At 40.8% G+C, this 21,784-nt stretch overlaps 1 protein-coding gene across 1 annotated transcript in view; it reads left to right on the top strand.

Moving 5' to 3' along the window:
* The window catches only part of SPOCK1 (SPARC (osteonectin), cwcv and kazal like domains proteoglycan 1), a 505,769-nt gene that overhangs the window by 188,741 nt on the left and 295,244 nt on the right, over positions 1–21,784 (top strand). The window contains exon 3 of the mRNA XM_050962256.1: positions 1,008–1,053. Within this exon, the coding sequence (XP_050818213.1) occupies positions 1,008–1,053 (46 nt within the window). The remainder of the gene's footprint in view (positions 1–1,007; positions 1,054–21,784) is intronic.

Genomic DNA, 21,784 nt, shown 5'->3' with positions numbered 1-21,784 from the left:
AGAATAATATGCAAATTATAGTAGCATTATATAAATCCATGGTGCACCCTCACCTCAAATTCTTTGTTCAGTTTTGATCACTTCCGCTCAAGAAGGATATGTGAGAGGTATATGGAATATACCGAAACCAAATAAAGGGGCTTGTGTTTGAATCTAAATACTTCAGGACCTAAGATGGTGGCCTGCTGGAACGATATAAATTTACCCAACATATAAACATTTGCTAGGAGCAAAAAATTCACTTTGGGCACATGCATGAAAGAGGTTTTCTGTGCTTTCTGCTAGAAGGTTTGTATGCACTTCTTTTTGAAAACAGATACCCGAGTGACTTCTGGTAAGTTATTTCCTATGTTTTCTGCTGTAAATTATGTGAGAATCTGAGTTACAGAAGATACAAAACAAAGCCATAAGTCACATTGCAGAATAACGTTTTTACAGCTGAATTACAAACTCCTATCGTAATGGGAACATGGACGAAAATAGTTCAATTACATCATTGGTACTAGATGTTTGTTCTGAAGTGCAGAGTTTAAGGTCAAATCGTGATGTACTACACTACGATAAATCTGGAGTAGTTGCACTAAAATCAGTGGAATTATTCTGGATTTACACTGGTGTATGGTAATCAGAGTAGCCTGACTTGGCACATCCTGCGTTCTCCAAACAACATACTATCTACATTATTGCCATAAGTTGTCCCATGGTATTGTGAGATGCTAGGAAATGATCTGGAGATTACAGAAGTTATTTGATGAAAATCCAGATTTGTAAAAACAATTTTGGCAGAGGGCATTGAAGTGAAATGCTAAATCCCATAAACTTTTCTCCATTTTAATTTTCCAAACTGTGTTCAGTCTGTATCTTATGATGTACCGTGCTAATGGTTTTATCTGTTTAATTTTTATTTTATTTTCAGGGAGCAGTGAGAAGGCAGGTATTGTTTGTAAAACTGTACAAAAAGACTGCTTACATTTTCTCTAAATTTCCTATTTTTCCCCCCTATTTAGGATGATTATTTCAGAAACTGGAACCCAAACAAACCATTTGATCAAGGTAAAAATATTTCATGATGTACGCATATACCTCTCTTTCTTTCTCTTTCTCTGTCAGAGGTGGGCTCTGCTGCAAAATTAGATCCCACTTCAAATTTATTCAAAGTTTGGGATACCTTAAATCTGAGGGTTTGACTTACCCTTATATTTTACAACTGTATTTTTTCAATGCTCTTCCCTTCCTGTTTGCATTTGATGGTAATGTGTATACTTAGAAAGATGCACTGTAGCTGGTAGTCAAGATCTAACAATGCCATCCAAAATGAGTTGCTTAACATACATTAACAGTTGTTGAAAACTGAGTTAAATGGTTGTTTTTGGAACTTAAATTGTTTTTATTGTCTAACACTCAAATGCTTATTACTTGCATTCCGTGGCATTTTAAGTCTGAGAATGGACTGCAGAATTGGTTCCCAAGCGAAGATGCTGTTGTATATTTGCTGCTGACTCAGACACTGGTACTAGCTACGACTCCTAAAACAATTTGCACTTCCTTTGCCTCAGTCAGTTAAGTCATGGCAATATTCCCACCATCTATGAGTGCTTGTCTAAGGCCTTGTCTTCACTTAAGTCAACCTCCTTTTGTCAGTGGTCACCAGTCCTCACCAGGAGTGCTTGCACCAACCTAACAGTGGGATGGGGGGGCCCTGAATCCTGGCTTTCAGCTCCCCATGGAACTCCCAGCTAGCTGAGAGCCCAGCAGACAGAGTGCAGAGCTGACAGGTGATGTAAGTAACGCATTGTCTGTACAGACGCTGTGTCACCCTAACCACATCGACCTAAGCGCTATACCTGTCGCGGAGATGAGATTATTCGGTCGGCATTGTGGGGGACTTGCATTAGTGGGAGCAATGCTGTAGTGTAGACACTTAGAGTTAGGTCGACGTAAGTGTCTACCGAACTCCGTAGTGTAGACCTGGCCTAACTGGGGAAATGTAGCAGCATATTGATATCGGTGTAATAACATTGTCACAGATCCTGGAAAGTGCCCTTTTCTGGCCCCTCACTGGGCTACTGTGAGGGGAATTCCAGCCTCTGTGCTTGGATTCCTATGGTGTTTCAAACTCCTGGAGCCTGAACGGCATCCAGGCACTACCCCAATCTTGGGGTCCCTAGGCACACTCTCAGGGTGCACACTTTCTGTCAGCTCCCCCTTCCAAGTGTTGTAACCCACGGTCCATCCACCTAGCCCCTCTGGATGCAACACTTACCCTTCAGATTCCCCCATATTTAAATGCATCCCTCTCCTGGAACTCCACCCAGCATCTGTGAAGCTTCTGGTTTGCAATTTCAGTCTCCCAGGGGCACACAGTAGTTATGAAGCAGTCAACACACACGTGTTGCTCAGTAACATCTTTATGCTCATATTTAATCATGCAAAAGCATGTGAGAGTCCCTTTTTTGCAGAACAATAAAACATCCTAAAATTAATGACCTTCACTAGCTCACCCTTCCTTTGGGAGATCATCTGTGTTCTATAGGTCAGGCAGGCAGGGTCCTCCACCCCTTTGCCTGTATCACCTCTGCAGCAACCTCCTCATCTTAATCTGATGCAAGATGTTCCCCTCCCAAACGCCCCTTCTCGTGAATGCCTTTATAGACTCCTGCTAGGGTCACCTGCTTCTTTTGTTCAGTCTTTTGGTATTTTTCCATGGCTCTCAAATTTCCCTCCCTTCAGATAAGGGTAGGAAGTGTCCTCTCCCAGCTACAAAAAAGCTGTTGTACTTTGAATAGATGACATCTAGTGCTAATCTCTCCCCATTGTCTTTGGCCTGGTAGGGACTTGACACAGCCCTGTTAATTTATGGTGGATCCATATCCAATACGGTTTCATAAAATTATCCACAAATCAGAAGTGATACAGACAGAACCCCCAAATTGTCACAAACACCGCTAGAGCCGTGCTGGTATAACTCCCCGTGTGCATACTTCTATTCTGGAATAAGTGTGTCCACATAGGAGGTCATCCTGGTATAATTATGCCACTAAATTTCCACATGTAGACAAGCTCTAAAATAGCAGCCAAATGAGAGAAAATATGTATATTGCAATAATACAAAAGCACAAACAAGGAGACCTTGAGATGACTGACTGAATTCTAGTGTTCAATTGAGAAAACATGCTGCTCACATTCCGCTTACCAAGAGAAAGCAGCGCTAATACAAAGTGCAAGTTGGAAGAAATGGAATTTCTGTTTCCTGCCAAATTTTATTCATATCTGATATTTCAATATGTAATATCAGATACAGTGGAAAATGGGTTCTGTATCAAAATATTTTCATGCACAACCATACCTTAGTATAGTGTCTTACTTGACCGAAGGAACCTCTATCAATTCACCATCCCTTAGTACTCTGCACTGCAGCTTTCAATAATGGTTATGTGCAAAAATATCTTGGTTTGGGCTTGAAAACATGACCCATACCCCAAAGGTGAGTATTAGCAACTGGATCATACTGGCACCGCAAGGATTGTTTGAAACTTGATTGTCCTCCTGAGTGTACAGAAGCTGGCGGGGGTAAAGAACATGTTCTGAAAAGAAAGGATGCGATCTGCATAAGACTGTCCTCCCTGCTATGCACTGAAATAGGTCAGCATTCAGCAAGGATTGAAGGAGCCAACTAGTGCACAGCAGCACTGGATATGGGCACTCGGAATCAGACAGGCCTGTCACAGAAGATACTGCACAACCGACCCTGGTCCCTGCCCATAGAAACCTGGTAACGTTAAGCAAGCAGGTCAGCAATCTAAGGAGACCAGTGCACCAGGGCATGCATCCTGGGATAGGAAAAAAAAAAACCATGAGTTTTCTGTGTAACATGGCCAGCATGATAGACTAGAAGCAACAGGAAAAGAAACCTGTATGTCTTGCTAGATGGGTATATGGAGTAGCGATGACATGCAGAATGTTCTCACAGATGACATGTTGACATTTGGAGACAGAAAATGCACTCTTTGGGGAGTAGGCCTGGTATTGGAAGACATTTGTCCTGGAGAATCACAGCAGAATGTCAGTGGATGCACTAAAAGCCACGATATTGTTAGCTGTTCTGTGCTTGACAGTTGATGTCAGTTCAGTAAAGGGCAGCGGAAACAAAGAAACCATAACAATCCATTTGTTCAAAAGGCAGTCATGAAAGTAATGCAAATTGATAATAGGCCATCACTGTGTAGTTAAGATCAGAAGATTCTATTTTATCTTGGTAATCATTATATATCCGCTGAACCTCGTATTCAGAAAGGCAGCGTCTTGCTGACCTGCCATTATATAAAAGATTCCGGCACTGAGACACTAATCACTCCTATACCTCAAAAGGGTATAGAGTGAAGCTACTTGCAGTTGCTTTTCATTATGTTCTTGAGCCTTTTTGAAATGTGCTTTTTCTGGGGAAATACAGAGGGCTACTAAGTTTCCCAAAGAGACACTTTCTTTTATGTTTACCTGGACCCACTAATTGCCTGTTCTGTGGGTAGCATGTACTGATGTCTATTGCATAGAGGGCATCTCTGTTTTTCTGTCAGCTGCTCACTTTTCCAGTGGACAATGCAATGTAAACCTTCAACTGTTGTGCACCAAGCCACCCAGTAAGAGAATCAGGGCCAATATGTTTCAGCTACGAAATCTCAGACAAATCATTAACCTGTTCCAGAGGCCAGGTGTTCCTGGCCATGTGATGCAGGATTCTCTGAGTAGTATTGTTTCATTACTGGGTATCATATCTCTTAAGTTGTAGAACCTCCCGAATCATCGCGTCTTTTAAAATGTCTCTCTCCTGCTACTTGTGTGTCCTAGAATTGATCATATCTTGCTTTCCAGATGCAATCTTAGGGCCACGTATTTAGAAATGTCTAATTATACACACAGTTACCACAATACTGATAAAATTCACCCCTGTGCCGAAGATTCAGCACAATCCATTACATCAGCTAAGCCCTATTTTGAGGACTTAAGTAGGATTTAAGTGGTGAGTAAACCTTGTGCGGCCCTCCTTGCAGAGGTGAATTTAACTCCCATTGACTACAAATGACCAGTTAAATGGAGAGGTAGTCAGATGGATATGTAATCATTGTGATTTCCCAGACAATAATGGTATTTGTGTGAGCAGACTATACAGACTTATTGTTGGACACACAGTTAAACTCAATTTGTAAAAAAAAATCAGCTATCAATTTGTTTTCTTTTAAATTCTGTATTTACATATAACTTGACTTTATGAAAATATTCCACATGCTTCTGTTCCTACTCAGCATTATTTGAAACTTTTCATTCTCTTGCATTTCCTGAGATGCTGATCTTCTTGCGATCTTAGAATTTTAATTATGTCACTTTTCCTGCTTCGAGTTTGTAATGGGTTTGCTTTCAAACTTCTAATCTCGCTGTTCCCTGCTGTGACTACATTGTTCCCTTTGCAGGGCTTTTGGAGTGACTCTGCACATCTTTTCCAGACTCCCAAGTGTGGCTGTTGTATTCTGACTTATAATTAGTATCCATGCTTTAAATTAATGATTGAGCAATTCAGCAATAGGACCTCATAAATTGGGAAGTTATATAAGCAAATGGATTCTCAGACAATTAACAGAAGTGTTTTCCTAAGGACAGGACAAGGAAAATTATGAGCAACTTACAGGCATTCCGAGTCAATAAATACAATACAATTTAGAATGCCTGTAAGTTATCTTTGAGAGTGTCATTACGGTCTCTCTCAGAAAAGGAAAATAGATGTAGACTCCTCATTTTTATCTAACATTTTTCAGTTAGGTTTTCAATGATCAGAGTGGGGTGAAGTATTCACATCCCTTTCAATTTAACATATTTATTGAAAAACACCCATCCTGTGTTCTGAGTGCCTGTACAGATGTTATAAGAACAAAACCAATTCTCACCAATCTCCAATATGTAAATACACATACTCCCTTATGTAGCCAGCTATTCATACCTCCCCCACAAAAAATACCTAGGAAAATAAATGAGCCTTGATCTGATGGTCAAACAAGTACAGCTCTCACGAACCAAGGCAAAAATAACAGGCCTCTCAACGAAAAAGATCTGCCTGCAGTGGCCCAGTGATTAAGCCAATGGATAGTAGCTGGAATGCTTATTGTTTAAACTAACATCTTAAATTGTACCTGGAAGTGCACTGGAAGATGGTGCAGTCCTAGAGCCCTGTTGTAATTTCTGTAACCAGTTTTGCCCAATTGATTAGCAAAGGAGAAAAGAGCAATTAACGGGTAAAACTGATGTGCAGTGTTCATGATATATAATGATACGCAGAGGGTGCCCAACATAAAAACTCCACAGGCAAGAAATTGCATGTGTGCCTTGCACAAAAGCTTGAGGGCAAAATTTTGTTCTCAGCTACATGGGTCTAAATCCAGGGCATCTCCACTGACTTTAAGACTCAAAGTAGAGTAACTGAGAACAGAATCTGGCCCCTGAGCTGTCAATATGAGAGCTTAGGGAGAACCCCGACTTTATGGACTTGTGAAGCCACACCTCTTGCTGTCATGATGGGGAGCTACTGGCCTCCAGCTTGATCTCTTTTCCCCCAGATAATCCTGGGGCTGCTGTTCGTCTCCTTGTTTCTCTTTTCACTCTCTCTTCCTGTGTGTGTGTGTCAATGAGGGCAGGAATGCGTGGAACAAAGGGAGAGAAAGTCAGAGTGGATACAATAATGAATGTGAGTTGCAGAATGAATGGGGAGGAATGGTGACTTAGTAGAGATGAAAGAAGGAGAAGAGATTGGTGAATGAAGGGGTGGACTGAATGAGTGAGATGCTGAAGAAAGGGATGCAGGGAATGAAACTTTTGGTGACCAGACAGCAAGTGTGAAAAATCAGGACGGGAGTTGGGGGTAGTAGGCTTCTATATAAGAAAAAACCTCAACTATAGGGACTGTCCCTATAAAGTCAGATAAAATCTGGTTAGCCTAATGAAACTGTATGCATATGTTCCAAACTTGAGCTTTGGCTGTCATTTGTTTTCCACACCAGGAATAAAGAAGGAACTCCCATAGAGAGAAACAGGTTTCCCAAGCCGTGAGACTTTCTGAGATTTCAAAAACTTTCCCATTCCATACTGGGGCAAAATGGAGACATGAAGTTTTTGAGAGAGACATCCCAGTACAGCCAATAACTAGTGATTATGGCACTCACCTGAGAGTTCTTCCATTCTCCCACCTCCCAGGGGAATCCTCTGATGAGCCAGGCCATTTGTTGTTCCGAAGTCTCTCTCAAAAACTTCGGATGTTTCTGTTTTGCCCCAATATGGAATGGGAAACTTTTTTTGAAATCTCAGAAAGTCTCATTGGTCGGGAAACCTGTTTCCCAGGCAGCTCTCTCTATGGAGTTCCTATATCCATCTGGAAAGGATACTTGAGTGTGGAATGAAAGGAGCAGATAATGCTTTTTTATCAAGTTGTGTATCTGTACTAAAAGCCAATTAAGAGTGTTGAGGGAGTTTTTCAAAAACCTCATAAGGGATTTAGAAGCAGAAAACTTGAATGGGACTTGTGCTCTTAAATCTCTTGTGAACCTCTGTGCTTCTCAAAGAAGAAAAACAAAAATATGCATCCTACTAAAGCATTGCAGAATTCTGAACTGTCTTCTGTACAAGTATCTTATGCACAGTGTTACTTGGATTTCTGGCTGTGAGCAAAAATATGAATGATCTGAGAGAATTTTAAATTACCCCAGGATGCCTTGAAGTGATTCCAACAAACAACACATCTGTTACAGACTCCTGTCTGTTTAGCAAGAGAAGAGGTAATGTCTCTTGCATGGTATAACCTCTTTTCCTAGAATATGCAAAGGTCTATCTTTAGAAAAAGGAGTAACTGAACCATGCACTGTAGGGGTGAAATTTACCCTAGTGCAGAGATCTGTGCACCTCTTTAGTCTCAGATAAGCTTTATCTTGAGTGCTTAAATGATGCAATAGGTTTTTCACTGACCCTCTGTACTTTGGCAGAATTTTTCCAGAAAGAACTACCAAAATAAAGAACAGTATCTAGTTACATGGGTTTCTTATAGGAAAAACCCAACTAGGATTAATAATAAAACCTAGTTCTTTTCAACTGGAACCTTTCAAAGGACGTAAGCATCATTATCCACTTTATATTTGGGAAAACTTAGAGGCGTGAAGTGACTTGTCCAAGGTCAGCCAGCAGGCAGTGGCCAAGCCAGGAGTAGGATCCGGGTGTCCTGAGTCCCAGTCCAGTTCTCTATCAAGGAGGCAATGCTTAGCCTTCGATCAATTACATGCACATTTACTCTGAGGCTGTAATTTACCCTATGGCTTGGGGATGAGACATTCACCTGTTGGAGCTGTAGTTCAATTTTAAAGCTAAAAATGCCAAGATGATCCTCTCTATAGTGTATGAATCTGTAGACACAGGCCTTTTCATATGTCATTTCCCCAAAGAGGAGGAAAAGAGAGAGGTAAAAACATTGACTTAAAATGTAAGACTGTGATATTGACAAGATTAAACCTTGGTGAAAGATAAAAATATTATTTGAAGAGTAAGTGATGAGATAAAAAGAAAGGAATGTGCTCTCTCTCCATGTGTACATAATCCACCACACTTTTGTTGTCTGACAGTTTCCAAACAAGGGAAAATGAACAGTGAGAAGGATTTATTTTAAAGTTCTGAGGGCTGCTAGTAAAAGCAATAGCATTTATTTTTAAAATTTCTCTTTCTTTTAGACTTTCCCCATGAAATTAAATTCCATTAAGTTCATGTTAGCATTCCAGTGTTAACAGCTCTCCTGCTCCCCTGGGCAGGACTAAATCTACTGTAATTTTGGAGTCAGAAAAGCTATTATTTTGTATTCCCGGGGGGGAGGGGGGGCTGGAGAATTCTCAGACCTTTGGGTTCAGATAGCCTATCAGATTCCCTGATTAGGAATCCCAGCCTGATCTCCCTGAAGTCAGTGGGAGTTTTGCCATAGACTTAGAAGGAGTTGAATTGGCTCATTCGGCATCGTTATCATTTTGAGACTGTCTAGCTTGTATATCACCAACAGGATTCTTAACTAAGTTGCAGTTTCAGTGTCTTTTATCTTGAGGTGAGCACAGGGTTGACTTTGAAATCCATTTGAGACTTGAGTAGGGCAGGAGTTTAGGGTTCCGTACTTCTGTGGGCTTGGCCCCACAAAGGCATATGGAGCAGCTACACCTTACACACAGATGTTAGACTGAGTCAAATTCTCAGCTGATGTAAAGCAGCATAGCTCCACTGTCTGTGCGTGTGTGTGTCTGTGCATGTGTTTTTTAATGAAGGCTGGTGCACTTTACTCTTTTTTTGAAAGGTATTGGATTAGTTAAGCTGATTCATGTATTTAGTGAAGTTATTTTTTGTAGTCATCTTTTCTGTGTGTCTTCTAAATGCTTGTAATGCAGAAAAAATAACTGTTTTCTTTCCCTAACAATGAATGAACAATTCATTATATTACACAAAAAGGGACATAGCATCTTTAACGCCTGCTAGACAGACCCTAGAGATGGATGCCAAGTAGCTTTGCTTCACTTGCCATATACAGGAAGGCCACTATGACAGTTCAACACCATCTCATAGTGTACTTCAATGATCAGCATTTATTTTTAGCTCTGTCTGCTCAGTTTACTGTATTAGTCATGAACCTACTGGAAGCCAGTTCAAAGGTCAGAGAGCTACCAACTGCGCCATACTGTGATGAGCTATTGGAACTGTAAAAACATGGAGAGCCTGGAGCTTAAACAAGATTGGTAGCCGTTATTACTGAACATGATTCTGTCAGAGATGCAGATGGTATGAAGCAAGAGAGCGTAAGGGGAAGGCTTAGTCAGGTTTTTAAAAAAATAAATCAAAGACTTTCTTTCTGACAAGGTCATTGGAAAGTGCTTAAGCAGTTGACAGATCTCGCTTAACATGCTTTTCCAGTAGGCTGCATGTAAGGGGGGGAGAATATAAAGGAAAATAGCATAATACTCTAATTTCAAAGGTTTCAGTATAACAGTTAAATGTGTATAATAATGGACAACTAATTGCATATGCCAGTAAATTAACTTATTAAGAGTTTATTCAATATTATGAGTGAAAGCTAAAAACTAACAAAAAATAAATCCCAGGCAGCTTTCTTTATAATGTCTGCTGAGAGCCACTTCTATTCTTAATAGCTTTGCTAAATTCCTAGATAGGCAAACAGATGTTGTTAATTTTTCTGGTAATATGCACAAATAATTTTTGATAGGCTTAAAGTTGCTGAAACCATTTGAAATGATGTGCAGTTTCTTTGCCATATGGCATTTTTTAAGGCATCATCACCCAAAGGATAGAAACCATGGAAATAATGGGATGCACTTTTGTACTGAAAGTACATACGCCTTGAATTCAAAACGTTGGGGGCTATTGAATCATCATTACTGTTCCTAATAACAAGCCAGTAGAAGGGCACAATAAGTGGGGAAACTCTGCTTATACTTAGTGATATGCTTGTTTTCCAGAACTGTGGATGCAGGAGTCCAAGAAATTTAAAGAATTATCGGCTCTCTCATATGTTAGGTTTAAGACCCAACTTTTTCAATTCTTTACTCGTGCAAAGCTCTCATTAATTTCAATGGGTTGAGAGGGTTGCCCAGTTGAGCTACATTTTTCATCCTGCCCCATTCTTCTGACCTGAGACAAAGGAGCCAGCTGGCACCATCAGTAGTTAGTTTCCCCCTTCATGGATGAGGAGAGTCCCATTGCACCCTGCTCTTGGAATCTTTGTCTTGGGCCCTAAAACCAGAGACAGCAGTCTGGGTTCCCCCTCCCCCTGACACCCCAAACTGCCTCTGAGACCACTTCTCCTTCCTCAGCAGCTATGCCCCTGTTGCCCAAATGTCCTGAGAGAAGCCTGGAAGAACGTATTTCTGGCCCCGGGTGGATTCCTTCACCAACCTTTGAGAGTTGGTTACACCCCTTTGCAGGGCCCTGGGTGTGGTTTTAGATAATTAGCAAAACCATGGGCCACACGCAGGGCCCAACTGCCCTGTGTGTGTATATGTATGTGTGTGAGGAGGATCCTTCTGTGGGACAAAAGGCTAGAGAATTTCTGTGGGTTTCCTTGTGAATATTTGGACCCAGTTGTTCTGTTAGGCACCAGAGTGTGCCTTCATTGCTGCAGGAACAGGCCACGAGGACAGCTCCTGAACTCCACAAATCCTTAGCATCAATAAGGCTTTGTGCCCCAACTTGTCTTCAAACCTCTCCCCTTCCCCCCCCTCCCACTTCCCGATGTAAGCAATACAGTAGGCAGGTAGAATCATAGGAAAGAAATCTGGAGTAAGCATGCTGAGAAGCCAGTGTTACGTGCTGAGGCCCTGCTGTTTGAGCGGTAGCAATGTGGTTCTGGGCTGCAGCACCCCTGAATCCCCTTCGCCAATCAGGTGCCCTGTTCTCATACTACACCTAGGCTTGCAGTTCTGGCGAAATCCTGCTGTCAGGAATTCTGTGGCCAGCAGCAGTTCTGAGGTTCTCCCTCCCCACCTACATCTGCGGGAGACCTGATAGAAAAATAATATGACCTAGAACTTCCTGTGTCCTTCCACCTCAATCTTTATAGGGACAACGGGTCACTATGTGCATACCCCAGTGTGCCCATTCTCCCTGACCTCTTTGATTCACAAGCCCACAGACTGTTCTGTGAGATGCAGGGGAAGTATGGATTTTACCACAAAGATTCCCTTCTCTGATCCACGTATAGAGGTCTTCCTCTGTTTGTGGATGTGATCCAACCCTCTGACCTCAGATACACTTGTGCAGACTGGAGTAACACAACTGATTTCAGGCACATCCCCTTCGTCGTTCCCAAAAGCTCCGTTTGTGCAGTGGAAAACTGAACTGGCAATATACCCTCAGTTCCGAGAAAGGAGCACTGTGTAGCCCAGGTGTTTCACAGTCCAGCAGCCCCACAGAGGTGAATATTTGCTGCTAGACTCTTATGCCTACAAATGCGTATCTGTATGCCTCCTCTTCCTCTGCAGTGAATTGTATCTGCTTCTTTCCAGTTCCAAGTGCTGAATTCCAACTCCAGATATAGCTTCCCACAGCACTGGAGAAAAGAATGTAGCCTAGAATTAATAAGCATTCCAAAAAAAAAAAAAAAGAAAATAGAATTGTTATGCAGGCTGAAAATCATGGAACCTACAATTATTTTTGAATCTGCAATTTTCTCTTAGCCCTGGTTAAGATGTGCTTTCAAAGGAGCCTGAATAAATCCATTTTCAAGAGTTGTTCAGTGCCATACCTATCTCTCTGCACATAAATATGTTAGTTTTATAAGAAGCCTTTTCTATTACTTCGTCTCACATGGCAGATTTTGATTGAATAACTTATATTGCAATTTAGTTTTTGACTGTTATATTACTTTTAGAGGTTTATTAATAGGAAAAATGTGCATGTATTGTATGTGTAAATCATCAGTAAATCAGCACTGTTTTAAAACATGCCAAGTGAATCAACAGAGAACAATAGCCAAAATACTGCAGAGGGAATAAACATCAAATATATTCTGAGCACCTATGGTAGCTCACATGCCACGGGCTGAGAGAGGAAACATATATAGTTGTCTTCATGTGTTACTAGAGTAATATTAAAATCCCTTGCAACCAACTTTATAATATTACATCAAAAGTGATGAAGACAGGTTCCCTCTTTGTGATGATACTGTAGTTAATGCTCTTAAATTAAGATGATGATCAATAGGCTGCTGTGTCTAGAATTTTATCTGTACTTTGGAAGGATGAGGGACAGAGAGAGAGCCCTCCCTCTTGTTAGTTTTGTCAATAATGTTCCTGATTTTCTTTTAATATTGCTGATCTCATTAAATATGCAGCTAACATTCATGCACTTTTAAAAGGAAATGCATACTACATATGAGACTGATCTTGAGGATTTGGGAAACATTATTGACTTCAGTGGAAACAAAATTTGGGCTCCATAAGAATGTAGAGCTCTGTATTTCTGATGGTTTCAGTCCTGTACAATGTATAGGATCTCAAATAGTGTAATCAGTTTTTTCTGGAAAAAAAATAACATGCCCCAAATCTAAAAGAATGAAGTACATTTAATAAAAGGTCCTGCAGGTGTGCTTTTAGAGCCTCCTGCTGTAGATGCTATGCCCCTTAATTGCTCTACTATTGACCTCAAAATATTACTTAAACTGAGCATGCTTCTAGTTATGGTAAGATTTAACTACCATATCTAAGGCCAGACATACCAAGGGCAAAGTCTCAGGTTTAGATACCCAGATTCCACAGTGATAGATAATTACTGTAATATGGTGAGTTTTGAGATCATTAGCCAATCAGACAAGTAATTTGCACACTGTTTGAATAATATTCTATCAAGTTGTGAGTTAGTAACTGTATATAATCCCAGTTTTCTAATTAATGGAGACTATTCCATTTCATGGTGAAAGAACTTGAGGGATGCTGACGGGAGATACTCAAGACAATTTGGTTCCAAGTTGAAGGTTGAGAATATAAATAGAAACATTAATGACTTCAGTAGAAATATGCTATGCTCTGTTTCCCATTTATAGAACATCCTAAACAGAGTTTTCCTCTGGCACATCACTTTGTGTGCAAGCTATGTCAATTTCCATTCAGGGTCATGTTTGATGGGAGTGATGTCCAGAACTCTGGGATAAATTTATGCTGTCAGCTAGTCATGCAACTGCATGGACTTCGGAGGGGATTGGCTGAATTTGGTGCACTGCATCTTGACTACCTCTTCTCTTTTGGCTTCTAATGGCTCACTTTTTAATAAAGTGTCGCTGGAAATAAATGCCACCCAGAGAACCTGGATCTTATATCTGCTTCAATGAGATGGGGGCCATGGGGAGTTGGGGTACTATTCTCTGCTTAGTCTAAAGGATTAGTGAGGGTTTAGACAACTATTCTCTTCTAACTTAATCAGTAAAAAATGAATAATCTGTGAATGCTATATTACACATATATTTATGAATTAAAAATCCTTCTACCAGAAGTCTAAACATTCAGGTTTCCAAAACACTAACTGGATCATTGCTATTGTTCCGTCTATTATTATTCCATCAGATAAAACAGATTTTCATAAATATATATTCCAATACCATTGCGTAAAACCATGTTATTTCTCCTCTGATCTGTTAGCTATAGCTATGAGCTATCAGCTCAGTCATTTTATAGTAGATATTGGTGGATTATTATAATCTAAAAAAATTGTTGCTGTAATTTGTTATAAGGGCCCCTTTAAAAAAAATATATTTTCGCATCAGATTGTGTTGTGTCCAGGAGAGAAGAAGTGTTACCTGTTGTGTGGGGGCTGTGTGTGTGTTGTTAACTTTTGCAGCTCTCACAAATCAAAACTTAAAAGTGTTAATTGGAGGCAGCCTTTCAGAATGCATTAAGAGTAACGATAAATTCTTCAGGAGCAGGGACGTTCTGTAGTGTAGATTCCCAGACTCTGCCAAGAAGACATCATGTGCACAACACTTCATCCCCTTTGCATTTTCTGACATTTGATCAACAGGGTTCTTTCTGCTCCGGTTATAATCATGTACCTGGATCATGTAATGTCCATTTGGTAGGTAAAGTTCAATCCCTACACTGATGGTTTTATTTTACTCTCCATTCGGGTTATGGCAGGGCAGTGCATCTTGCCTTTCATTTGGTACACATCTCCCTCTTGTCAATCACTCCCCAGCAGCTTGTTTTCAAAATGCCATTCAGCTCAACGAGCGGACTTTCCGTTTGTTGTGTTATGGGTGTGGATGGGAGGGAGATCAATCTGAAGAACGCTGATATGCCTGTCCCTATTCTGCTACCAGTTAAGTGGCACCTACCTTAGGATTTGATATAACTTACCCAAGTGAGGCTGATAAGTAATACTATTCTGTTCAGTAATTTATGTGAAAATTGTCTTCTCTCGCTGAGAACTGGGCATCCATCCCTCAAGCACCTTGGCAGTTATACGAGGGGAATGAGTGGTTCAGGATAGGATGTACTGTCCACAGTGAAGGACTTACTTGTGTTCTCCCTTGCCAGGGAGCAAGACGGCAGAATAAAATCTACAGTGTAAGTTAAAGCTGTCCTTGGGCAGCTTTAATTTATGAGCTGAGCTGGTAATTCACTTTACCTCCATCAGATCCTCAACATCAGATAATCAGAATTCCATGATAAGTGAATGCACAGCTAAACAATCCTAGGACTGATTGCACATTTCAGTGTTTTTTTAAAAATGCAGTATAAATAAGCGCTTGTGTCATTATTCTAATGTGACACCTTCATGCATGTGTGGAGATGCCCTTTTAAACACTGAAAAAAAATCAATACATATATTGTAGCCTCTAAGAGCATGTGTGTCTTTAAGTCTTAATTCATAGAATATTAGGGTTGGAAGAGACCTCAGGAGGTCATCTAGTCCAACCGCCTGCTCAAAGGAGGACCAACACCAACTAAATCATCCCATCCAGGGCTATGTCAAGCCAGACCTTAAAAACCTCTGAGGATGGAGATTCCACCACCTCCCTAGGTAACCCAATCCAGTGCATCACCATCCTCCTAGTGAAATAGTATTTCCTAATAGCCAACCTAGACCTCCCCCACTGCAACTTGAGACCATTGCTCCTTGTTCAGTCATCTGCCACCACTGAAAACAGCCGAGCTCCATCCTCTTTGAAACCCCCCTTTCAGGTAGTTGAAGGCTGCTATTAAATCCCCCTCACTCTTCTCTTCTACAGACTAAATAACCCCAGTTCCCTCAGCCTCTCTTTGTGAGTCATGTGCCCCAGCCACCTGATCATTTTTGTTGCCCTCTGCTGGATTCTCTCCAATTTGTCCACATCCCTTCTGTAGTGGGGGGTCCAAAACTGGATGCAATACTCCCAAGTGTGGCCTCACCAGTGCCAGATAGAAGGGAATAATCACTTCCCTTGATCTGCTGGCAATGCTCCTACTAATACAGCCCATTATGCCATTGGCCTTCTTGGGAACAAGTGCACACTGCTGACTCATATCCAGCTTCTCATCCACTGTAATCCCCAGGTCCTTTTCTGCAGAACTGCTGCTTAGTCAGTCGGTCCCCAGCCTGTAGCAGTGCATGGGATTCTTCCTTCCTGAGTGCAAGTTTCTGCACTTGTCCTCGTTGAACCTCATCAGATTTCTTTTGGCCCAATCCTCCAATTTGTCTAGGTCACTCTGGACCCTATCCCTACCCTCCAGTGTATCTACCTCTCCCCCCAGCTTAGTGTCATCTGCGAATTTACTGAGGGTGCAATTCATCCCATCATCCAGATCATTGATAAAGATGTTGAACAAAACTGGCCTCAGGACTGACCTCTGGAGCACTCCGTTTGATACCAGCTGCCAACTAGACATTGAGCCGTTGATCACTACCTGTTAAGACAGACAACCTAACCAACTTTCTATCCACCTTATAGTCCATTCATCCAGCCCATACTTCTTTAACTTGCTGGCAAGAATACTGAGGGATGCCATAACAAAAGCTGTGCTAAAGTCAAAATATATCACATCCACCGCTTTCCCCATATCCACAGAGCCAGTTATGGTCATTGTAACACATAGATGTTGCAGATTGCCCTGAATTACCATCCAGTCTTGAAGTGAGGCCATCACACTGATTAGTTAAGAGAGTGGTCAAAATCACGGAGAGGTCATTCAGCTCTAAATGCACCTCATAGGAAGGTTTCTGTGGGTACCAGGAACATTCTTATTACTACCACGGTGAACGTTACAGCTGGATGTACTATTTGCAGAGACCAGTCAATTAGTCACATTTTGCCCTTTTGCCTGTTTGCAAATTGTCTAGAAACAGATCATGAGTTCCACATAGATACTGCTTGGTCAGGATAATTCGGCATATTTTTTACAAACTTTCTACATTGCTGTGAGTATTTGGATATTGAGATGTGGACAGTAAATCAAGTTATGTTTTCATTCTCTGATTGGAAGAACAGAATCCTTAGAATCAGATTTTTGATACAAATGTTTTGAATCTAAAACTTGCTTTCTGTGACTGTTCTCACTTCATCAGATGTATGAAGTAAAAGATACCGGAGCAAGTATAAATACATGAAAGAATGTAGGTTGCTTTCCCAAGTGTTAAGTCAGTCTAACGAGATAAATCAGTTAACAGCAGGACACCAAGGGAGGAGAAATAATTTTTTAAGTGGTAAGAGAGTGGCCCATTACAGACATTTGACAAGAAGGTGAGAGTAACAGTAGGGAGAAATTAGTATTGGGTAAATTAAGTTTAGGTTTTGTAATGACCCAACCACTCCCAGTCTTTATTCAGGCCTAATATGATGGTATCCAGTTTGTAAATTTAATTCCAGTTCTGTTAGCTTCACGTTGGAGTCTGCAAATGCACACCACACAACAAAAACACCAACCCAGGAATCAAATCCTGCTACAAACCCCAGTGCCAACTCTGTCCACATAGCTATTCAAGGGACATCGTCATAGAACCTAATCACATCAACCACACCCTCAGGGGCTCGTTCACATGCACATCTACCAATGTGGTATATGGTATATGCCATCATATGCCAGCAGTGCCCCTCTGCCTTGTACATTGACCAAACCCGACAGTCTCTACGCAAAAGAATAAATGGACACACATCTGACATCAGGAATCATAGCACTCAAAAATCAGTAGGAGAACACTTCAATCTCTCTGGTCACTCAATAACAGATCTCAAAGTGGCAATTCTTCAACAAAAAAAACTTCAAAAACAGACTCCAATGTGAAGCTGCAAAACTGGAATTATTTTGCAAACTAGATACCATCAGATTAGGCCTGAATAAAGACTGGGAGTGGTTGGGTCATTACAAAACCTGAACTTAATTTCCCCAATACTAATTTCTCCCTGCTGTTACTCACACTTCTTGTCAACTGTCTGTAATGGGCCACTGTCTTACCACTTCAAACGTTATTTCTCCTCCCTTGGTAGCCTGCTGTTACTTGATTTATCTCATTAGACTGACTTAACACTTGGGAAAACAGCCCCCATCCTTTCATGTATTTATACCTGCTCTGGTATCTTTTACTTCATACATCTGATGAAGTGAATTCTAGCCCATGAAAGCTTGTGCCCAAATAAATTTGTTAGTCTTAAGATTCCACAAGGACTCTTCATTTTTTTTGCTGATACAGATTAACACGGCTACCACTGACTGTGACTGTTCTGTAATATTTGACCTGAGCACTGACCTTCCCTTCCTGTGCTTCAGGTGTGCAGGAAGTGGAAGCCTGCTTGTTCTTTTCCACTCTTCTGCAAACCTTTGCAAGGGCTAAAACCAGTCTGGCCCACAATTTCAGTTATTAGTGACAGTTCCTGAAAATGTTCATTTTGGGGAATTAAATCTTCGTCTTGCTAGAGCATGGCAATAAAGCATCCAGACACACCCAAACTTGAGGCTTTTCTTCTTCATTCTTCCTAACCAGATGTGAACAGTCAGGATTTAAAAAAAGAAAAAAAAACATGTTTGGGCTGACAAGTCTTTTTGGTTTCAGGCTGAAGCACTATGAAGTATCCAAGTAAAGCCATGGAAAGTGAGTCTATCATAAAAACACCACCAGCCCTTTAACTATTATGACATTCCCGAGGTACTTGGTAATACAGTACAATCCATTTTAATTTAAGCAGTCATGGGAATGACTGCAAATCATTGTGCAAAGATGTTTTTAGACACCAAGCATATGAAATACAAGTCAAGTGTTCTATTTCCCACTGTGAATTTTACGTGAGCATAATACTTGTAACTCTTCTCAGTAAGTGTGCAGTGCAGGCTTAATTTTCAAAGGCTTGCAAACCTACAGAAGCGCATGAAAATGGGAATTTGAATGTGGAGACTGGGTGATTTTTACCTCTTATTTACTCATTTGCCTACACAATGTGCATATACACATATGGGATTTTGATGTGTAAATGTGGAATTTTTTTTTTTTTTACCCATTGCTTCTGCCTTGGAAAATTTTATTCTGCATGTTCAGTCTCACATATACCTGTATCTGTGCCTTCAAATGTACAGTCAGAATGGCAATGAGAAAGTAGCATATGGATTAAATTTCTTTGCATACAGTTTTCATCAATTAATATAATCTTTAAAAATAAAAATGACTGAGCTTTTATTTTCTTTGTACAGCTTCTAGCACAGTGGGGTCCTGCCTCATGCCTGGGGCCTACACTCTACCACAGTACAAATTATAATCAGTAATAAAAACTCTGATTCTGGAAATGTGCTGTGCTTATTAATTCTAACATTTTGTTTAATGACTTTGTTCTTGGCTTCATCATTATTTTATTGTATGAAGTTTGGTCCATTAATTGTGCAAAGATTCTCATATTTTTTTCTGTTCTACTCTTTTTTATCAAATGGCATTTTAGTGTATTTGCATATTGTTCCTGTACCATTAAAATTTTTCCATTGGCTGTAAATAAATGAAATACATTTTTGGCTCTAAAGAGAAATCGCGATCATCTGGGCTTTCGGCTTTTATTATTATGCTTTTCCTTTAATTTGTATAGGAAGTTGCATTCCCTGTTAGATTGTCATCTGGTGTGTTTTATATGCAGCGTGCTTGATATATGGAACTTGTAGTGTAGATAGCGTGGCCGTTGAAATTGCACTGAAGATGAACTTTTTGATGGATGCATCTGTTTATGTAATATGAAAATAGGCTTTTGTATCAGTTAATTAGGAACTTCAGTTTTCAAAAAAGAAAAAGGTCAGAGATGAAGGAAGACCGTTCAGGGAAGAAGCCCAGTGGGTAGAGTAATATGTTGAAGAGCTTATATCTTGTCATGCTGGTGATTTCTTTTTTCCCCACACAAAAAATTAATTCCTCTTAGCAGATTGCAAGCTTTGACTAGATACCATGGGCCAGATCATGTCTACTCAGTGTGTGTATAGACCGGGACCCTCTGTACACCAATCTCTCCACATCCAAGCAAGAGAGAAGGTAGGAGGTCACCATCGTGGTAGAACTCGCTCAGGCCCTCTAAGGGTACTGTGTGGGGTTGGAATCCCAAATGGGGTAGGAAGTGGGGCTGAGTGGGAGTTAATAGCCCTGAATTGGTTAGGGATGCTACCTGCAGGGATTCGTATTATTTCTGACTGGCCCCATGGCATTTATGGGTGAAATGCCTGCATCTGTGTTATCTATCCCACAGGGTCATTTTCACAGTAGGGAATCTCCCTCTAAAAGGAATCCCAGGGACAGCTGTGGTCAGAGGAGATCCTGATAGAGCTGTAGGATGGTGTGAGGATTACCTGGGCCTAAAGCCAGTGAGGAATTCTAGCTGGTGCAGTGTAATGACCAGTGATGCTTCAAAGGTGAAAGGTGACAGCTAGACCTCTGTCACAGTCGTCTTCTAAAGCACGATTTGTTCTCATTGCAGTTTCTGTGCACTGTGTGTGTGTGGGAAAAGATTGAGGGCAAACAGTGACTGAAAGAATTAGGAGCCTGGGATGAGCCTTCTATGAAGGATTCGATCACAGAAAGCCCTTTGGGACTGCTACCTAATCTGCTGAGACTACCTCTGAGCCCGTTTTCCCTGCCAGCTTGGGGCTTCAGTACCGTATCTTGTTGAGCCTGCTGCAAACACAGATCCAGATCTGAACCACATCCCACAAAAGCTGCTGACTTAACTGAACATACTTAAGAAGTGCTCCTGTCTCTAGCATCCAGACACCCAGCTCCCAATGGGATCCAAACCTCAAATAAATCCATTTTACTATGTATAAAGCTTATACCAGGTAAACTCATAAATTGCTCTCTATAACACCGATAGAGATGCACAGCTATTTGCTCCCCCAGAAATTAATTACTTACTCTGGGTTAATAAGCAAAAGTGATTTTATTAAGGATAAAAAGTAGGATTTAAGTGGTTCCAAGTAATAACAGACAGAACAAAGTAAGTTACCAAGCAAAATAAAACAAAAACACACAAGCTTAATGCAGTAAGAAACTGATTACAGATAAAATCTCACCCTCAGAGATGTTCCAATAAGCTTCTTTCACAGACGAGATGCCTTTCTAGCCTGGTCCCAATCCTTTCCTCTGGTACAGTCCTTGTTCCAGCTCACGTGGTAGCTAGGGGATTTCTCATGACTGCAGTCTCCTTTGTTCTGTTCCACCCACTTATATAGCTTTGGCACAAGGCGGGAATCTTTTGTCTCTCTGGGTCCCCACCCCTCCTTCTAAATGGAAGAGCATCAGGTTTAAGATGGATTCCAGTACCATGTGACATTCTTCCTGGCCTGACTCTTAGGAAGGCTTACAAGTAAACAGAGCCATCTCCAGTCAATTGTCCTGATTAATGGGAGACATCAAGATTCAAAACTACCATTAATGGCCCACACTTTGCATAATTACAATAGGACCTCAGACTTATTTCATAGTTCTTATTTCAGATACAAGAATGATACATTCATACAAACAGGATGACTACACTCAGTAGATTATAAGCTTTGTAATGATATTTTACAAGAGACCTTTTGCGTGAAGCATATTCCAGTTACATTATATTCACACTTATTACCATATTTTCATAAAATCATATGGAATGCAACGTCACACCTTCTACAGAAATAAAATAGATGCTTCCTATTTAAAAAGTCTTCAGAAAGGGAAGGAGGGTGGAGGGGGGAAGAGAATAGAGCAATACAATATTAATAATGTTAGCCTTGGAACCACAAATGACTGA

This window comes from Gopherus flavomarginatus, chromosome 7 (assembly GCF_025201925.1).
Source record: "Gopherus flavomarginatus isolate rGopFla2 chromosome 7, rGopFla2.mat.asm, whole genome shotgun sequence".
Taxonomy (NCBI): domain Eukaryota; kingdom Metazoa; phylum Chordata; order Testudines; family Testudinidae; genus Gopherus; species Gopherus flavomarginatus.
Note: the sequence above shows the minus strand (reverse complement) of the source record. Positions and strands in the feature narration are given on the sequence as shown.